General features: G+C 42.9%; 1 protein-coding gene across 4 annotated transcripts in view; it reads left to right on the top strand.

Moving 5' to 3' along the window:
* APLP2 (amyloid beta precursor like protein 2) overlaps positions 1–18,496 on the top strand; it is a 112,341-nt gene that overhangs the window by 37,881 nt on the left and 55,964 nt on the right. For all 4 annotated transcript variants that reach the window (XM_070765459.1, XM_070765463.1, XM_070765460.1 and 1 more), the window contains exons 2-3: positions 13,636–13,809; positions 16,319–16,448. In XM_070765459.1, the coding sequence (XP_070621560.1) occupies positions 13,636–13,809; positions 16,319–16,448 (304 nt within the window). The remainder of the gene's footprint in view (positions 1–13,635; positions 13,810–16,318; positions 16,449–18,496) is intronic.

Genomic DNA, 18,496 nt, shown 5'->3' with positions numbered 1-18,496 from the left:
ATGTCTTTTATGTTACTGCCAAGCTTATCTACTTAGTTGCTGAGATAGTAATGATGAGAGAAGAAGACTGCGTGCAGAGTTGAAGTGTTAAAGGAGAAACTAAATAGGATATGCTTTACAATGAGATGCATTGAGAATTCATTTACAGTGATCCCCCGCTCGTTGCGAGGGTTCCGTTCCAGGACCCCCCGCAACGAGCGGGTTTTCGCGAAGTAGCGCTGCGGAAGTAAAAACACCATCTGCGCATGTGCAGATGGTGTTTTAAACTTCCGCAGCGCTAGCGAGGAGCCGAAGATTGGGGGGCGGCGCGGCTCTTTTAAAACATCGCCGCCGACATGGGGGGCTCGCTAGCACCCCCCCGAACCCCCAACCCGGGTTTGGGGGGGTGCTAGCAAGCCCCCCATGTCGGCGGCGATGTTTTAAAAGAGCCGCGCCGCCCCCAATCTTCGGCTCCTCAGCGGCGAGCGAGCGAGCGAAGCCAAGCCGGCAGCAATGTCGCCGCCGCTGTAGCCAACGCGCGCTACGATCTTCCGGGCCAGCCAGACTCAGTCACGGAAGGCAGCCGCTTGGCCCGGGATGCTGGGCCGAGAGGAGCCGGGCTTGATCCGCTGAGCCTGGCTGGCCCGGAAGATCGTAGCGCGCGTTGGCTGCAGCGGCGGCGACATTGCTGCCGGCTTGGCTTCGCTCGCTCGCTCGCCGTGCCACCCCCCAATCTTCGGCTCCTCAGCGGCGAGCGAGCGAAGCCAAGCCGGCAGCAATGTCGCCGCCACTGCAGCCAACGCGCGCTACGATCTTCCGGGCCAGCCAGGCTCAGCGGATCAAGCCCGGCTCCTCTCGGCCCAGCATCCCAGGCCAAGCGGCTGCCTTCCGTGACTGAGCCTGGCTGGCCCGGAAGATCGTAGCGCGCGTTGGCTGCAGCGGCGGCGACATTGCTGCCGGCTTGGCTTCGCTCGCCGCTGCAGCCAACGCGCGCTACGATCTTCCGGGCCAGCCAGGCTCAGTCACGGAAGGCAGCTGCTTGGCCCGGGATGCTGGGCCGAAAGGAGCCGGGCTTGAAGATCGCAGCGCGCGTTGGCTGCGGTGGCGAGGGCTTGCGATGGAGGGTGGAGGAAGCGGCCATGGGAGGGCGAGCTGCCTCAGGGAGGAGGATCAGGCGGGACCAGGTGGGGGCTGGAATTTCTCCGCCAGGGCGAAGGGCGGGCGAGCGGCGAAGGGCGGGCGAGCGGGTGCTGGGGAGGGCTTCTCGCCCTCCCGCCAGCAAGAGGGGGAGCGAACGGCGTGGGCAGGCGAAGGGCGGGCGAGCGGCAGTGAGGAGTTTGCGTGGGCGGTGGGGAAACTCCTCGCTGATGCCAGCAAGAGGGGGAAGACCCAGGGAAGCTGCCCAGCAGCTGATCTCCCGGTTGCCATCTACGCATGCGTGCCCATAGAAAAAAAAGGGCACGCATGCGTAGATGGTATTTTGACTTCCGGGTTGAAAAATCGCAAATTACCCTGTTCGCAATGGTCGGGGACGCAATAACCGGGGGATCACTGTATTCCAAGCAATGCTCTCTACATGGGGCTACCTTTGAAAAGTGTTCGGAAACTTCAGATCGTGCAGAATGCAGCCGCGAGAGCCATCGTGGGGCTCTGTAGATTCGCCCACGTTTCTGCAACACTCCGTGGCCTGCACTGGCTGCTGATCGGTTTCCAGTCACAATTCAAAGTGTTGGTAATGACCTTTAAAGCCCTACATGGCATTGTGCCAGAATACATCTGGAACTGCCTGCTACCGCACGAATCCCAGCGGCCGATAAGGTCCTACAGAGTTAGCCTTCTCCGGGTCCCGTCGACCAAACAATGTCATTTGGCGGGCCCCAGGGGAAGAGCCTTCTCTGTGGCGGCCCTGGCCCTCTGGAATCAACTCCCCCCGGAGATTAGAACAGCCCCCACCCTCCTTGTCTTTCGCAAATTACTCAAGACCCACCTTTATCGCCAGGCATGGGGGAATTAAGATATTACTTCCCCCTAGGCCATTACAAGTTATGCATGGTATGTTTGTGTGCATTTTTGGTTTTTATAATGAGGGTTTTTAGTTGTTTTATTAATTGGATTGTTACATGCTGTTTTTTTATAATTGTTGTTAGCCGCCCCGAGTCTGCAGAGAGGGGCGGCATACAAATCCAATTAATAATAATAATAATAATAATAATAATAATAATAATAATAATAATATGAATCAGCCTGAACTCAGAACAGATTCTGTGCTTCTGGCGAAGAAATAAACATCCATTTTAACCCAGGGGCGAGTGGGAGGGATTTTTTCAAAGCACAGAACGAGGTCAACCATCCAAGCATAGGAATATCGGCCAAAAATTCAGAAAAAAAGATGGCAGCAAGCACAGACAGAACTGGACGTGTGATGCCAAAATTACATCACCAGCGGATCGCTATCAATTCGGGCGATCTGGTCCGAACTGGGAGGAACCCACCCTTGGGTTGAACCCACTCTCTTGGTCCAGCTGTTGAAAGAAATTAAAATCAAAGCACAGTCATGATGATTGCAATAGGGAAAAAAATAAGTTTTACAATTCACATTTAGCTTTACTGGTTATGATCAAGAGCCATATACAGTAGTACCTCTAGATATGAGTTTAATTCGTTCCAGAAGGGAGCTTGTATGTTGAACAACTCGTATCTGGAACAAATGGCTTTAGACTTTGTTTTTCCCCTCCGAGATAACCAAAAGCAAGGGGGGGGGGGCGTTTGCCCAGGTTCGCCTGGTGCACCAGTTGCGGCCCTATCTGGACCGGGACTCACTGCTCACAGTCACTCATGCCCTCATCACCTCGAGGTTCGACTACTGTAATGCTCTCTACATGGGGCTACCTTTGAAAAGTGTTCGGAAACTCCAGATCGTGCAGAATGCAGCTGCGAGAGCAGTCATGGGCTTACCTAGGTATGCCCATGTTTCACCAACACTCCGCAGTCTGCATTGGTTGCCGATCAATTTACGGTCAGAATTCAAAGTGTTGGTTATGACCTTTAAAGCCCTTCATGGCACTGGACCAGAATATCTCCGAGACCGCCTGCTGCCGCACGAATCCCAGCGACCGATTAGGTCCCACAGAGTGGGCCTTCTCCGGGACCCGTCAACTAAACAATGTTGGTTGGCGGGCCCCAGAGGAAGAGCCTTCTCTGTGGCGGCCCCGGCCCTCTGGAACCAACTCCCCCCCCCCGGAGATTAGAACTGCCCCTACTCTCCTTGCCTTTCGTAAGCTCCTTAAGACCCACCTTTGTCGTCAGGCATGGGGGAACTGAGACATCTTCCCCGGGCATATACAATTTATGAATGGTATGTCTGTATGTATGTTTGTTTAGAAAATGGGGTTTTAAAAATATTTTAAAATAGTAATTTAGATTTGTTGTAAATTGTTTTCCCTTTGCTGTGAACCGCCCCGAGTCTGCGGAGAGGGGCGTCATACAAATCTAAATAATAAATAAATAAATAAATTCTTACGCCACCTAGTGGACGCTCGGCTCGTATCCCGAATTTGAGCTCGGGTCTGGAACAGAAATTTCTCTCCCCTCGTGGCTCGTATCTTGGAATACTCGCATGTGGAGCAGCTCGTATCTAGAGGTACTACTGTATAAAAACGATAAAACATACATCCGCAAATACAACGGGCAAGCTAAAACTGTAAGAATATTTGTAAGACAAAAATGAACACAACGTAATTGGCAGTTACTCTTCGGTTGAATACCGCAACCCCTGCTTTTGAACTGACCTTTCTCAATTTTACATGCTTCCACTATAAATGGCATTGTGATGTAGGTTTCTATTAATTTCCTTATCTCACAGAGCAGCCTTAGTATCCTATTCCATTGGAAATTACTCTATTATGTGTCTATAGCTGCCACCAAAATTAACAGCAGATTCAATCATTTTTAGTATCATTGTCAAATAGATTGCACATCCTTCGTTTTTTCGGAGTGGGATAAATCATCTAGATTTTACAACAGTCCGTCAAGGATTGTAAGAAAAAGAGCATACAAATTATATTTCTTCTCTCCAAGGGCAGAACCAATTATTGTATGAAATGCACTTAATATATCCAGCTAAAAGGGAGTAGATCTGATTGTAGAAAAGAAATAGCCACTTCTTATAGAATAATTAGCTAGTTTTTCCTAATATGCAGCTCTAAAAATCCTTCTCTGCTTTCTTCAAGAGAGAAAACCCTTTGGGACAGAAGGAATTTCAAAGATATTACGTAGAAATATGGAATGAAGGTTTTCCATTAGGAAAATCATATAATTTGGCGTGTTGCCTGCTTTTTCCTTATTTTTTATCTATCTATCTATCTATCTATCTATCTATCTATCTATCTATCTATCTATCTATCTATTGATCTATCTATCTATTGGATTTGTGTGCCGCCCCTCTCTGCAGACTAAAATAAAAACAGCATGTAAATCCAATACAAAACAGCTAAAAAAAACCCTTAATTCTAAAACCAAACATACATACATACAAACAATCATACCATGCATAACTTGTAAAGGCTTAGGAGAAAAGAATATCTCAATTCCCCCATGCCTGACGGCAGAGGTGGGTTTTTAGGAGTTGCGAAAGGCGAGGAGGGTGGGGCCAATTCTAATCTCCGGGGGGAGTTGGTTCCAGAGGGTTGGGGCCGCCACAGAGAAGGCTCTTCCCCTGGCCCCCGCCAAACAACATTGTTTTGTTGACGGGACCCGAAGAAGGCCCACTCTGTGGGACCTAACCGGTCGCTGGGATTCTTAGAATATTACAGAATAAAATAGTATATGATCTTAAATTTAAGATCATATACTATTCCAGACAAATGACTGTCCAATCTCTTCTTAAAAACTTCCAATGATGAAGCACCCACAATTTCTGGAGGCAAGTCGTTCCACTGATTATTATTCTAATTGTTAAGAAATTTCTCATTATTTCTAGGTTCGTTTGCTCCTAGATTTATTATTGTTGTTGTTATTATTGTTGTTGTTGTTATTATTATTATTATTATTATTATTATTATTATTATTATCATTAATTAGATTTGTATGCCTCCCTTCTCCGAAACCTCGGGGCGGCTCACAGAATAAATACAGAAACAAAGCGTACAAAACAAATCAAATACATTAAAAAACTACAGCTAAAATCCTATATTTTACTCAATCAGACAATCCAATCACACCATGCATCACATTTATTGGTCAGGGTGGCAAGATCTAATCGCCCCAGGCCTGGCGACGTAGGTGAGTCTTAAGGCTCTTGCAGAAGGCGAGGAGGGTGGGAGCCAGTGTTCTCTCTAAATTTTTTTTGGGATGGGCGGAAAAGTATAGTGTCTGAGCGGCAGTCCCTTCGGGACTGGGCGGCACAGAAATAATAATAAAATTTCCCTCTCGGCTTCTGGGCAGGTTTGGAAAACTCTGAGTTGATGATGATTTTTAAGTGAGCGATTGCTCACTGCTCAGCTTAGAGGGAACTATGGTGGGAGCAATATGAATCTCTGAGGGGAGCTGATTCCAGAGGGCTGGGCCCCCACAGAGAAGGCTCTTCCTCTAGGTGACATTGTCTGGTTGACGGGACCTGGAGAAAGCCAACTCTGTGGGACCTAACCGGCCACTGGGATTTATGCAGCAGAAGGCGGTCCTGTAAATAATCTGGTCCAATGCCATGTAGGGCTTTGTAGGTCATTACCAACACTTGGAATCGCGCCGGAAACCAATCGGCAATTCCCATCCATTGCTTCTTGTTCTGCCTTCAAGTGCTTTGGAGAATAGATTGACACCCTCTTCTCTGTGGCAGCCTGTCAGATCCTGCTATCATGACACCCCTAGTCCTTAATTTTGTTAAAGCAGACTTACCCAATTCCTGCAACTGCTCTTCATATATTTTAGCTTCAAGTCCCCTAATCATCTTTATTTAATTCTGGGCAGAAATTAAATATTTGATCTGGCAAAATAATAACTTTGTTTCTTTGATCCAAGAGAGGTCCACAATAATTCATTTGCAATGGGCTACTTCTTCATGGCAGTTGATAGCTTAATGGAAATAACATGTTTCCAGAACCAGTAAATCGTTGAAAACTTTGTCCAAGCACCAAAAATTAATGGCCTGCCGTAAAGCCCATCCCTTGAAAGGGAAAACGTTGAAAATAAAATCATCAGAAATATAACCCTGAGATTCTAGCTCATAAATCGTGAGAAATTTAATTGTAGGTTTTATGAAGGCAATACATCTGATGCATTTCTTATGTTCAAACACCGATGGAATGACAGTAAATTAAACATCACCATGAATGTACAGCTTGGGTATTTATTTATTTATTTATTTTATTTATTGGATTTGTATGCCGCCCCTCTCCGTAGACTCGGGGCGGCTAACAACAATGATAAAAACAACATGTAATAATCTAATCCAATACTAAAATAATTTAAAAAAACCTTATTATAAAAACCAAACATACAGACAGAAATACCATGCGTAAATTGTAAAGGCCTAGGGGGAAAGAATATCTCAGTTCCCCCATGCCTGACGGCAGAGGTGGGTTTTAAGAAGTTTACGAAAGGCGAGGAGGGTGGGGGCAATTCTAATTTCTGGGGGGAGTTGGTTCCAAAGGGCCGGGGCCGCCACAGAGAAGGCTCTTCCCCTGGGTCTGTTGTTATTGTTTAGTTGACGGGACCCGGAGAAGGCCCACTCTGTGGGACTTCTGTGGTTGCACGTATACCTTTATTATGGATGCTTCTTCATTCAGTAGATCTTTTTGGGGTTTTGGAGAGAGGGAATCTAGCAGTGGGTGGGGGGGGACCCATGGATCTCTTTATTCTCTATAGATAATTAAAACATCTTGAGGATGAATGACTAAGTTAGCGGATTCGCTTGTGAATAAACCTCTAAAAACGTCACTATGGCAACACGTCCCCCGTGAGATGCAAACCCTTTGAACAATCTGAGGAAGAATGGTACCTTTCCTTTGGTTTCTGTGGTGATGAGCTGAAGAGAAGCCAAAAATAAACACTACAACTCTAAATGTTTAAACATGCAGCATCTTCCTTCAAAAGTGTGTTTGAACAAGGCTTATTACACGGGGTTCAGAATATATTTTGGAGGAACAGCAAATAGGCCCATTGACTCTCCTTCGCTTCCTGTTTTTTATTTTCACCTTCGGAGAGAAGTAGCATTCTAACGTAGGGGAAAAAAGATCCCTTGGAATAGAAAATATAAACACTTTTGCATGCTATAATTCAAAGTCCAAGACTATTTTTGCACAATGCCCGCATACGAGTACCAAGGTTAACATTTTGAACACACCCTGTCTTCTGTTTCTGTTGGCACCGAATGCTGTTCCACCCACTCTAAAACATTTGCTATCATGCTGTTAAGACTGTAGGTGCTTGTGCTCTTTTGGTGTCTGGATAGGTCTAGGCCAGAGGTGGTTTTTAGCAGGTTCTGACCAGTTTTGGAGAACCAGTACTGTTAAATCCGCGAGGCGAGGGCACAATAACTGAGGTGAGTCAGATCGTGAACCCAGAACAAGCCTTTATTAAGGCTGACAGCAGGCAGCAGCAATCGCAACCAGAAATGTTTTCTGCCTCATGTACCCCAGTGGCTGGTTAGGTCCCACAGAGTCGGCCTTCTCCAACATCGTCTGGCGGGGCCTAGGGGAAGAGTCTTCTCTGTGGTGGCCCCGGCCCTCTGGAACTAACTCCCTCCAGAGATACGTACCACCCCCTCCCTCCTGGTCTTCTTCGTAAAGCTCTGAAGGCCTTCCTCTGCCGGCGGGCATGGGGGCCGTGAGAGATGAGATTGTCTCCGGCCGCTGTTGTGTACGATTGAATTGAAGGAATGAGAATGACTGTATATGGGGGTTATAGGGTTTTTATTAATAATTCTTTTTTTTAAAAAAAAGAAGTAGATTTCCTTACATGTATTTTTTTTCAATTGCAATGTTGTACGCCGCCCTGAGTCATTTCGAGAAGGGCGGCATACAAATCTAATTAATAATAATAATAATAATAATAATAATAATAATAATAATAATAATGGGGATTTTGCAGTATCCTTCCCCCGGAGTGGAGAGGGAATGGGGATTTCGCAGGATGCTTGCCCTATCTCTTTGGAGAGGGGCGGCATACAAGTCTAATAAATAATAATAATAATAATAATAATAATAATGGGGATTTTGCAGTATTCTTCCCGTGGAGTGGAGAGGGAATGGGGATTTTGCAGGATGCTTCCCCTATCTCTTTGGAGAGGGGCGGCATACAAATCTAATAAATAATAATAATAATAATAATGGGGATTTTGCAGTATCCTTCCCCCGGAGTGGAGAGGGAATGGGGATTTCGCAGGATGCTTGCCCTATCTCTTTGGAGAGGGGCGGCATACAAGTCTAATAAATAATAATAATAATAATAATAATAATGGGGATTTTGCAGTATTCTTCCCGTGGAGTGGAGAGGGAATGGGGATTTTGCAGGATGCTTCCCCTATCTCTTTGGAGAGGGGCGGCATACAAATCTAATTAATAATAATAATAATAATAATAATAATAATAATAATAATAATGGGGATTTTACAGTATTCTTCCCGTGGAGTGGGGAGGGAATGGGGATTTTGCAGGATGCTTCCCCTATCTCTTTGGAGAGGGGCGGCATACAAATCTAATAAATAATAATAATAATAATAATAATAATAATAATAATAATAATAATAATAATAATGGGGATTTTGCAGTATTCTTCCCGTGGAGTGGGGAGGGAATGGGGATTTTGCAGGATCCTTCCCCTATCGTGCCCACCAATCCAGGCCTACCACGCTATGCCTACCAGGCCATGCCCACGTAATCTCTAATAAAATTGGTTGACTCCCACCACTATTCTAGGCCTGTATAGCAGTAGACCAACATATGGAAAGGTCCAGCCAACAGGCTTTGAAGGCAGAAATAAGAAATATCTTTTTTTGCCGTTATGTTTTCTTTAGATGCAGCTTTTCAAAACTATTGGGAAATTGTCACGGAGAAACTGAGGCGCAGAACAACAGACTCATATTAGGGGATTGGATTCCTTTTAATCCATAATCCTTAAGGCGACAGAGGAAGACGTCTTTTTAGAGTTGAGATTTTTTCAGGCATTAAAATGGGGCTCTTCTAGCGGGGTGGATTTGTCAAGTCAGTTTAAAAATCACGATTTAAATCACTAGTAAAAGGCTTGGCTTAAATCAGCTCGACTTAAATCATACTTTTTAAAGAGCAGCTGTCATCTCTGTCCCTCGGCGACTCCTCTGACCCGCAGTTGACTCACCGACAGTCCCAATATTGCAGAAAATACAGCCTCATGCTACATCACTAAGGTCCATTTCATGCTGAATAAACTACGGTAGTTTGTTAATGGATCTTAAATAGAAAACTTTCTTTTGATAGATTTATTTACTACAAAAGCATTTTTATTAAAATAAATTTGATAAAAATAATTGAAACTGTTTTCAATTTTTTAAAAAATCTGATTTTTAAAGTTTTTTTAAAAAAAAATCATTGATTTTTAATTTCTTTTTAAAAAATCATTGATTTTTATTCACCTTGTCTTCTAGTCAAGAGTAGTGAAAAGGGTGGATTGTCCATTGATAGAGGTTTGCCTGCATTGTCAATCATCTTTTCTGAGGCTTCTTAGCATGGTCATTGAAGACAAATGGAAGCTGCAAAACTCAATTGGCTAGGGAAGGCAGTAATAAGTCTATGGCAGGGGTCCTCAAACTTGGCAACTTTAAGACTCGTGGACTTCAACTCCCAGAATTCTCCAGCCAGCATAGTCCACGAGTCTTAAAGTTGCCAAGTTTGAGGACCTCTGGTCTATGGCATAGTTCCTGTGTAATGGCCATTGTTCTGCTATATCTCCCATGCCGGGATAATTTTTCCATTGGGTGGGACTTCTTCCTGTACCTAAAAGCTAATGTTTATGGATCAAAATGGGAAATTGCTTAAGTCAGGAGTCTCCAACCTTGGCAACTGGCTGAGGAACTCTGGGAGTTAAAATAACTATTTTATTAGATATACAGAATTATGGTTTATAGCTCTTTTTGTTGTGATATGAAGAATTATTTTATATATAATTTACTTGGCTTAAAAGATATAAGGAAAATATATATACAGTATATATACTTTTTGGAATAATGAGCCTAACAGATTTGTAAGATTTAAATAAGAAATGAATTTGTTGACCGGCGATTAATGTAAAGGTTATTGTAATGTTTTAATATTAGAGAAAAGCTATACTTTAAAAGTTTTTTTGAATATATAAGATATGATATGTTTTTACAATTACTTTGTGAAAGAAAGAAATATAAGAGCTTCCATTGAATGATTATAAGGTAAAAAGGAAAAATCTGTATATGTTTGACAATAAGTTGGACTTTATGTTGGAAACTATATATTGTTTTTTTTTTGTTGGAGAAAAAACAAACAAATATATGATCAAAGGGGGGGAATATTTTTTCTCTCTGTACCTTTGAGATTTCTTCACTTCCTTCTTTTCCCTTATGGCAATCTGGGACTGTTTTTTTTCTTGAAATGTTAACTCAAGGATATTCTTAGCGTTGTGGGTTAAAAGCAGATTCCTTCTAATTTAAGAAAATTCGTAGGCAGCCTGAGAAAGATTTTAGCTTCTGAGAGTACAAAGCAATTTAAAAACAAAACAAACCCACTAAAGCAGGGGTCTCCAACCTTGGCCACTTTAAGACTTGTGGACTTCAACTCCCAGAATTCCTCAGCCAGCTTTGCTTTCAATAACTGCAGCTTTGCTGGCTGAGGAATTCTGGGAGTTGAAGTCCACAAGTCTTAAAGTGGCCAAGATTGGAGACCCCTGCACTAAAGGTTTTAGACTTACCGGCTAAACTGAGATTGATAGTTGGCTTACAATGTCCTACAAACATGTGGATCCCAGTTTGTAAGAAGAAGCAATTTCCCCCATAGGAATCAATGTAAATAATGTGTGTGATTGGGGAAACCGCAGGGAGGGTGGAGGCCCTGTTTCTCCCCAGGAGATTCCTAGAGAGGCCCCACAGAGGTTTCTCCCCGCTTTTTCCGGCCCTGTTTCCTTCCAGGAGATTCCTAGAGAGGCCCCACAGAGGCTTCTCCCCACCTTCTCCAGCCCTGTTTCCTCCCAGGAGATTCCTAGAGAGGCCCCATGGAGGCTTCTCCCTGCTTTTTCCGGCCCTGTTTCCTCCCAGGAGATTCCTAGAGAGGCCCCACAGAGGCTTCTCCCTGCCTTTTCCAGCCCTGTTTCTTCCCAGGGATTCCTAGAGAGGCCCCACAGAGGCTTCTCCCCACCTTTTCCAGCCCTGTTTCTTCCCAGGAGATTCCTAGAGAGGCCCCACAGAGGCTTCTCCCCGCCTTCTCCAGCCCTGTTTCTTCCCAGGAGATTCCTAGAGAGGACCCACGGAGGCTTCTCCCCTCTTTTTCCGGCCCTGTTTCCTCCCAGATTCCTAGAGAGGCCCCACAGAGGCTTCTCCCCACCTTCTCCAGCCCTGTTTCCTCCCAGGAGATTCCTAGAGAGGTCCCACGAAGGCTTCTCCCCGCCTTCTCCAGCCCTGTTTCTTCTCAGGAGATTCCTAGAGAGGTCCCACGGAGGCTTCTCCCTGCCTTTTCCGGCCCTGTTTCCTCCCACAGGATTCCTAGAGAGGCCCCACGGAGGCTTCTCCTTGCCTTTTCTGGTTACAGTTTCAGAGGCTCGGGTTTGTAAGTGGAAAATGGTTCTTGAGAAGAGGCAAAAAAAAATCTTCAACACCCTTAAGTAGAGGCGTTCGTAGGTAGAGGTACCACTGCACTATGAAATAAAACACTCATTTAGAGATGGACCCGGCCTCTCATTACCACTTCGAAGGGGGTTCAAAACTGTTATTTATTCCCCTCCCCTGCGTTTTAATGCTACCGTTCGACTGTACTGAATGTTGCGGGGTTTTTTGGTGGTTTGTTTTATAGTTGTCATTTTTAAACGCTGATTTTTATGGAAGCTTCAGCTGTATTGTAATCTGCGGGGAGCCATTAAGGGCGGGAGCAGCGCATAAATCTGTCAAATAGATCTTTGGAATAAATAAACAAACTGGATGCTCAGTTATGATGCAGATGGCGGTTGCATGCTTCGTGCCTTCAGTTAGCCCGATGGCGGAGTCTTTTCAGAGCAAGAATTTAGCAGTCAGTACTGTACCTGGCTCTAAATCTGATTGTGGTGTGTAAGCATCAAGGACCAAGCCATTAACCTTCAGTGTTAAAGGTGGGATAAATCATAAGAGCTCATCATGCTGTATTGCTGGCAAGAGTTTGAAACCCTTTCCTCTGTTTCGGAGGTGGGAGCATAGAAACATAGAAGATTGACGGCAGAAAAAGACCTCATGGTCCTTCTTGTCTGCCCTTATATTATTTCTTGTATTTTATCTTAGGATGGATATAAGTTTATCCCAGGCATGTTTAAATTCAGTGACTGTGGATTTACCAGCCACGTCTGCTGGAAGTTTGTTCCAAGCATCTACTACTCTTTCATAATATTTTCTCACATTGCTTCTAATCCTTTATATGCTTGATAGGCTTATATTTCACCTTTGGAAAGGGGAGGGAGATTTCCTAGAGATGGGCAAGTCAACTGATTCAAGAGCTAAAAGTGGATGTAGAAAAATCCCAAAGGTGCTTTTTTTCAAGAGGCAACTGGACTTCCTGGTTTTTCTTTCAAAGACCTTTGGATTTTCATCCAAGAAGTTTCTTCAGCTCTGACTGGATGGTGGGGAAGATGAGCTGGTCATTTTGCATCCTTTGAGAAACATAGAAACATAGAAGACTGACGGCAGAAAAAGACCTCCTGGTCCATCTAGTCTGCCCTTATACTATTTTCTGTATTTTATCTTAGGATGGATATATGTTTATCCCAGGCATGTTTAAATTCAGTTACTGTGGATTTATCTACCACGTCTGCTGGAAGTTTGTTCCAAGGATCTACTACTCTTTCAGTAAAATAATATTTTCTCATGTTGCTTTTGATCTTTCCCCCAACTAACCTCAGATTGCCCCCCCTTGTTTTTGGGTTCACTTTCCTATTAAAAACACTTCCCTCCCGAACCTTATTTAACCCTTTAACATATTTAAATGTTTCAATCATGTCCCCCCTTATTATTATTATTATCGTCCAATACTCCGAATGTGGCCACTACAAGCTGGCAAAGGCTATTATAGAAATGGCTAGTAGTCCTCGACTTACAACGGTTCATTTAGTGACCATGTCCCCCCTTTTCCTTCTGTCCTCCAGACTATACAGATTGAGTTCATTAAGTCTTTCCTGATACGTTTTATGCTTAAGACCTTCCATTATTTTTGTAGCCCGTCTTTGGACCTGTTCAGTTTGATCCATATCTTTTCGTAGGTGAGGTCTCCAGAACTGAACACAGTATTCCAAATAGGGTCTCACCAGCGCTCTATATAAGGGGATCACAATCTCCCTCCTCCTGCTTGTTATACCTCTAGCTATGCAGCCAAGCATCCTACTTGCTTTTTGAACTTGCTTTTTACAATGGCTGCTCTGTTTAAAGGCATCCAAGCCAAAGTTGATCGCTTGCGAATAAAAGAAAGATTTCTTCTCTTGGTTTAGGCGCTGGCGGCCAACGGGGGCATCGGGTTTGCAGTGGCCGAGCCTCAAATCGCCATGTTCTGTGGAAAGCTGAATATGCACGTGAATATCCAGACTGGGAAGTGGGAGACCGATCCTTCTGGGACAAAAAGCTGCTTTGGAAGGAAGGAAGAGATTCTGCAGTACTGCCAAGAGGTAAGTGAGCGTGCTTTGGCAATTGGTTTCAGCCAAGAAGCTTGTGACGCAACCCCTACAGTTTGGTCTTTTCTGCAGAGTGATTCTGAAAAGGTCCGCTTGAAAACCATTTTGGTGGCATGGACTTAATTCCCAAGCATAGGAAAGCATGTATAAGAGATGACTCAGGGTGCTACAGGACAAAGAGGAATCAGAGTTCTATAAAGCGTGGAATAAATGGTAAACCTGGCTAGAGAAAAGACAATATTATTATTATTATTATTATTATTATTATTATTATTATTATTTATTAGATTTGTATGCCACCCCTCTCCGTAGACTCGGGGCAGCTCACAACAATAACAAGAACAATGTAAGAACAAATCTAATAATTTAAAAAACACTAAAACCCCCATTATTAAAAGCAAGCATACACACAAACATGCCATGTATAAACTGTATAGGCCCGGGGGAGATGTCTCAGTCCCCCCATGCCTGACGGAAGAGATACAGTGTGCCTTCGGGATTGGCGCGGCATAGAAGTCGAATGAATGAATGAATAAATAAATAAATGGGATTGAAGGCTGGATTTAATCTGTATCTTTTTGTATTGTTATTATGTTGTAAGCCGCCCTGAGTCCTTCGGGATTGGGAGGCATAGAAGTCGAATGAATGAATGAATGAATGAATGAATGAATGAATGAATGAATGAATGAATGAATGAATAAATAAATAAATAAATAAATGGGATTGAAGGCTGGATTTAATCTGTATCTTTTTGTATTGTTATTATGTTCTAAGCCGCCCTGAGTCCTTCGGGATTGGGAGGCATAGAAGTCGAATGAATGAATGAATGAATGAATGAATGAATGAATGAATGAATAAATAAATAAATAAATAAATAAATAAATGGGATTGAAGGCTGGATTTAATCTGTATCTTTTTGTATTGTTATTATGTTCTAAGCCGCCCTGAGTCCTTCGGGATTGGGAGGCATAGAAGTCGAATGAATGAATGAATGAATGAATGAATGAATGAATGAATGAATGAATGAATAAATGAATAAATAAATAAATAAATAAATGGGATTGAAGGCTGGATTTAATCTGTATCTTTTTGTATTGTTATTATGTTGTAAGCCGCCCTGAGTCCTTCGGGATTGGGAGGCTTAGAAGTCGAATGAATGAATGAATGAATGAATGAATGAATGAATGAATGAATAAATAAATAAATGGGATTGAAGGCTGGATTTAATCTGTATCTTTTTGTATTGTTATTATGTTGTAAGCCGCCCTGAGTCCTTCGGGATTGGGAGGCATAGAAGTCGAATGAATGAATGAATGAATGAATGAATGAATGAATGAATAAATAAATAAATGGGATTGAAGGCTGGATTTAATCTGTATCTTTTTGTATTGTTATTATGTTGTAAGCCGCCCTGAGTCCTTCGGGATTGGGAGGCATAGAAGTCGAATGAATGAATGAATGAATGAATGAATAAATAAATAAATGGGATTGAAGGCTGGATTTAATCTGTATCTTTTTGTATTGTTATTATGTTGTAAGCCGCCCTGAGTCCTTCGGGATTGGGAGGCATAGAAGTCGAATGAATGAATGAATGAATGAATGAATGAATGAATGAATGAATGAATAAATAAATAAATGGGATTGAAGGCTGGATTTAATCTGTATCTTTTTGTATTGTTATTATGTTGTAAGCCGCCCTGAGTCCTTCGGGATTGGGAGGCATAGAAGTCGAATGAATGAATGAATGAATGAATGAATGAATGAATGAATAAATAAATAAATAAATGGGATTGAAGGCTGGATTTAATCTGTATCTTTTTGTATTGTTATTATGTTGTAAGCCGCCCTGAGTCCTTCGGGATTGGGAGGCATAGAAGTCAAATGAATGAATGAATGAATGAATGAATGAATGAATGAATGAATAAATGGGATTGAAGGCTGGATTTAATCTGTATCTTTTTGTATTGTTATTATGTTGTAAGCCGCCCTGAGTCATTCGGGATTGGGAGGCATAGAAGTCGAATGAATGAATGAATGAATGAATGAATGAATGAATGAATGAATAAATAAATAAATAAATAAATAAATGGGATTGAAGGCTGGATTTAGTCTGTATCTTTTTGTATTGTTATTATGTTGTAAGCTGTCCTGAGTCCTTCGGGATTGGGAGGCATAGAAGTCGAATGAATGAATGAATGAATGAATGAATGAATGAATGAATGAATGAATGAAGAAATAAATAAATGGGATTGAAGGCTGGATTTAGTCTGCTTGTGACTACTTAGAAATTCTAGGCTGATTCCTTTTTTAACTCCAACCCCAGGTTCGTTTTGCCATTCCTTCTCCTACATCTAGCAGGTAATGAGAGGAAGTTACCAGGCAGTCACCATCAAGCTTCATTAATCCTCTTCCTTTCACTGCTTCCTTTCTTCTTGCAGAAATCTCTCCGCTCCTCATGTATTGCCTAGCTTTATTTCATTTCACGTTTTGATTTTAAAACTAGATCTACCCAGACCTTCAGATCACTAACGTGGTCGAAGCCAATGAACCAGTCAACATTAAAAATTGGTGTAAGAAGGGGAAGAAACAGTGCAAAGGCCATACCTATATTGTGGTGCCCTTCAAATGTCTTGGTAAGTTTGTTTACTTATTTATATCCATTTATGTGGCCACCCATCTCGCTAGCACGACCCAGGCTGGCTAACAAGAATGAAACCATAATATAAATGCAATATATATTTAAGGGAAAAAATATGTTCCCAACCAATTAATACCAAGTGGCTCTTGAAAACATGAGTGTCAGCCTCCACTTTGCTGCTTGCTTTGCTGCCATAGAAATTGGGACCAGATGTGGAAGACCAAGCTGCCAGCGCTCTCACCTGACATCAGAAATGGTGGGGGGATCTCTTGCTTGGGCCAAAGGTTGGACTAGAAACATAAAAATATAGAAGATTGACGGCAGAAAAAGACCTCATGGTCCATCTAGTCTGCCCTTATACTATTTCCAGTATTTTATCTAAGGATGGATATATGTTTATCTCAGCCATGTTTAAATTCAGTTACTGTGGATTTACCAACCACGTCTGCTGGAAGTTTGTCCCAAGCATCTGCTACTCTTTCAGTAAAATAATATTTTCTCACGTTGCTTCTGATCTTTCCCCCAACTAACCTCAGATTGTGCCCCCCTGTTCTTGTGTTCACTTTCCTATTAAAAACACTTCCCTCCTGAACCTTATTTAACCCTTTGACATATTTAAATGTTTTGATGACCTACAAGGTCCCAGAAATCTGTTAGAAACATAATTTCTCAATACTTGATTAGAATAGAATAGAATAGAATTTTATTGGCCAAGTGTGATTGGACACACAAGGAATTTGTCTTGGTGCATATGCTCTCAGCGTACATAAAATAAAATATACATTTGTCAAGAATCATGTGGTACAACACTTAATGATTGTCATAGGGGTCAAATAAGCAATGAAGAAGCAATATTAATAAAAATCTTAGGATATAAGCAACAAGTTGCAGTCATACAGTCAACATGGGAGGAAATGGGTGATAGGAATGATGAGAAAAACTAGTAGAATAGAAGTGCAGATTTAGTAGAAAGTCTGACAGTGTTGAGGGAATTATTTGTTTAGTAGAGTGATGGCGTTCGGAAAAAACCTGTTCTTGTGTCTAATTGACTGTTAGGCGTCTCCACCCACATAACAGAAAGCAGATTAACCTGAGCGCCTGCTCTATCCCTTTCCAAGGGTATTTCCTATAGCAGTGATGGTGAACCTATGGCACGGGTGCCACAGGTGGTATACGGAGTCACATCTGCTGGCACGCAAGCTATTACCCTAACTCAGCTCCAGTGTGCATGTGTGTGCGCCATCCAGCTGATTTTTGGCTCACACAGAGGCTCTGGGAGGGCGTTTTTTGGTTTCCAGAGAGCCTCTGGGAGGATGGGGAGGGCATTTTGACCCTCCTCCAGCTCCAGGGAAGCCTTTGGAGCCTGGAGAGGGTGAAACACGAGCCTACTGGGCCCACCAGGAACAGGCCGTTTCCGGCCTCCAGAGGACCTCCAGGGGGCGAAGGAAGCTGTTTTCTCCATTCCCAGGCATTGAATTATGGCCTTGGGCACCTGCGCATGCGCAATAGCTTGCACACACATCCTCTTTCGGCATCACTGTTCTATAGGAATCAAACCTCATGCGCCATGTATTGCCCAGAAGGAATACCCACGGAAGAAATGCTGTTCTTAGGTGCCTTGACAACATCTAAGAAGAATGGCTTGTGCTGGGGTTTTGGAGGCTTGAATGCTGTGTTGATGCTCCCAGCAACCCTCAGAAAGGAACACAATGTTGCTGTTGGAACAGTTGGCAGGTTTAAAGTTTTTCATGCATCTGAAGAGAAACAAATATGGGTATTTGTTTTCACTGTTCTTTTTGGAAACAGTTGCCTGCCTTTTTCCAAAGAGAAACATTTATTGCAATGGTTTCTATCTTGTCTGCTTGCATATAAAGCCTTTCTTTCTTTCTTTCTTTCTTTCTTTCTTTCTTTCTTTCTTTCTTTCTCTCTCTCTTTCTTTCTTTCTCTCTCTCTTTCTGTCTCTCTGTTTATCTATCTTTGTCACTCTCTCTGTCTGTCTGTCTCTTTTTCTTTCTTTGTCTCTTTCGCTCAGTCTTTCTTTGT

The sequence above is a fragment of the Erythrolamprus reginae genome, chromosome 12, assembly GCF_031021105.1.
Source record: "Erythrolamprus reginae isolate rEryReg1 chromosome 12, rEryReg1.hap1, whole genome shotgun sequence".
Lineage (NCBI taxonomy): Eukaryota > Metazoa > Chordata > Lepidosauria > Squamata > Dipsadidae > Erythrolamprus > Erythrolamprus reginae.
This window is presented reverse-complemented; position numbering and strand designations above follow the sequence as displayed.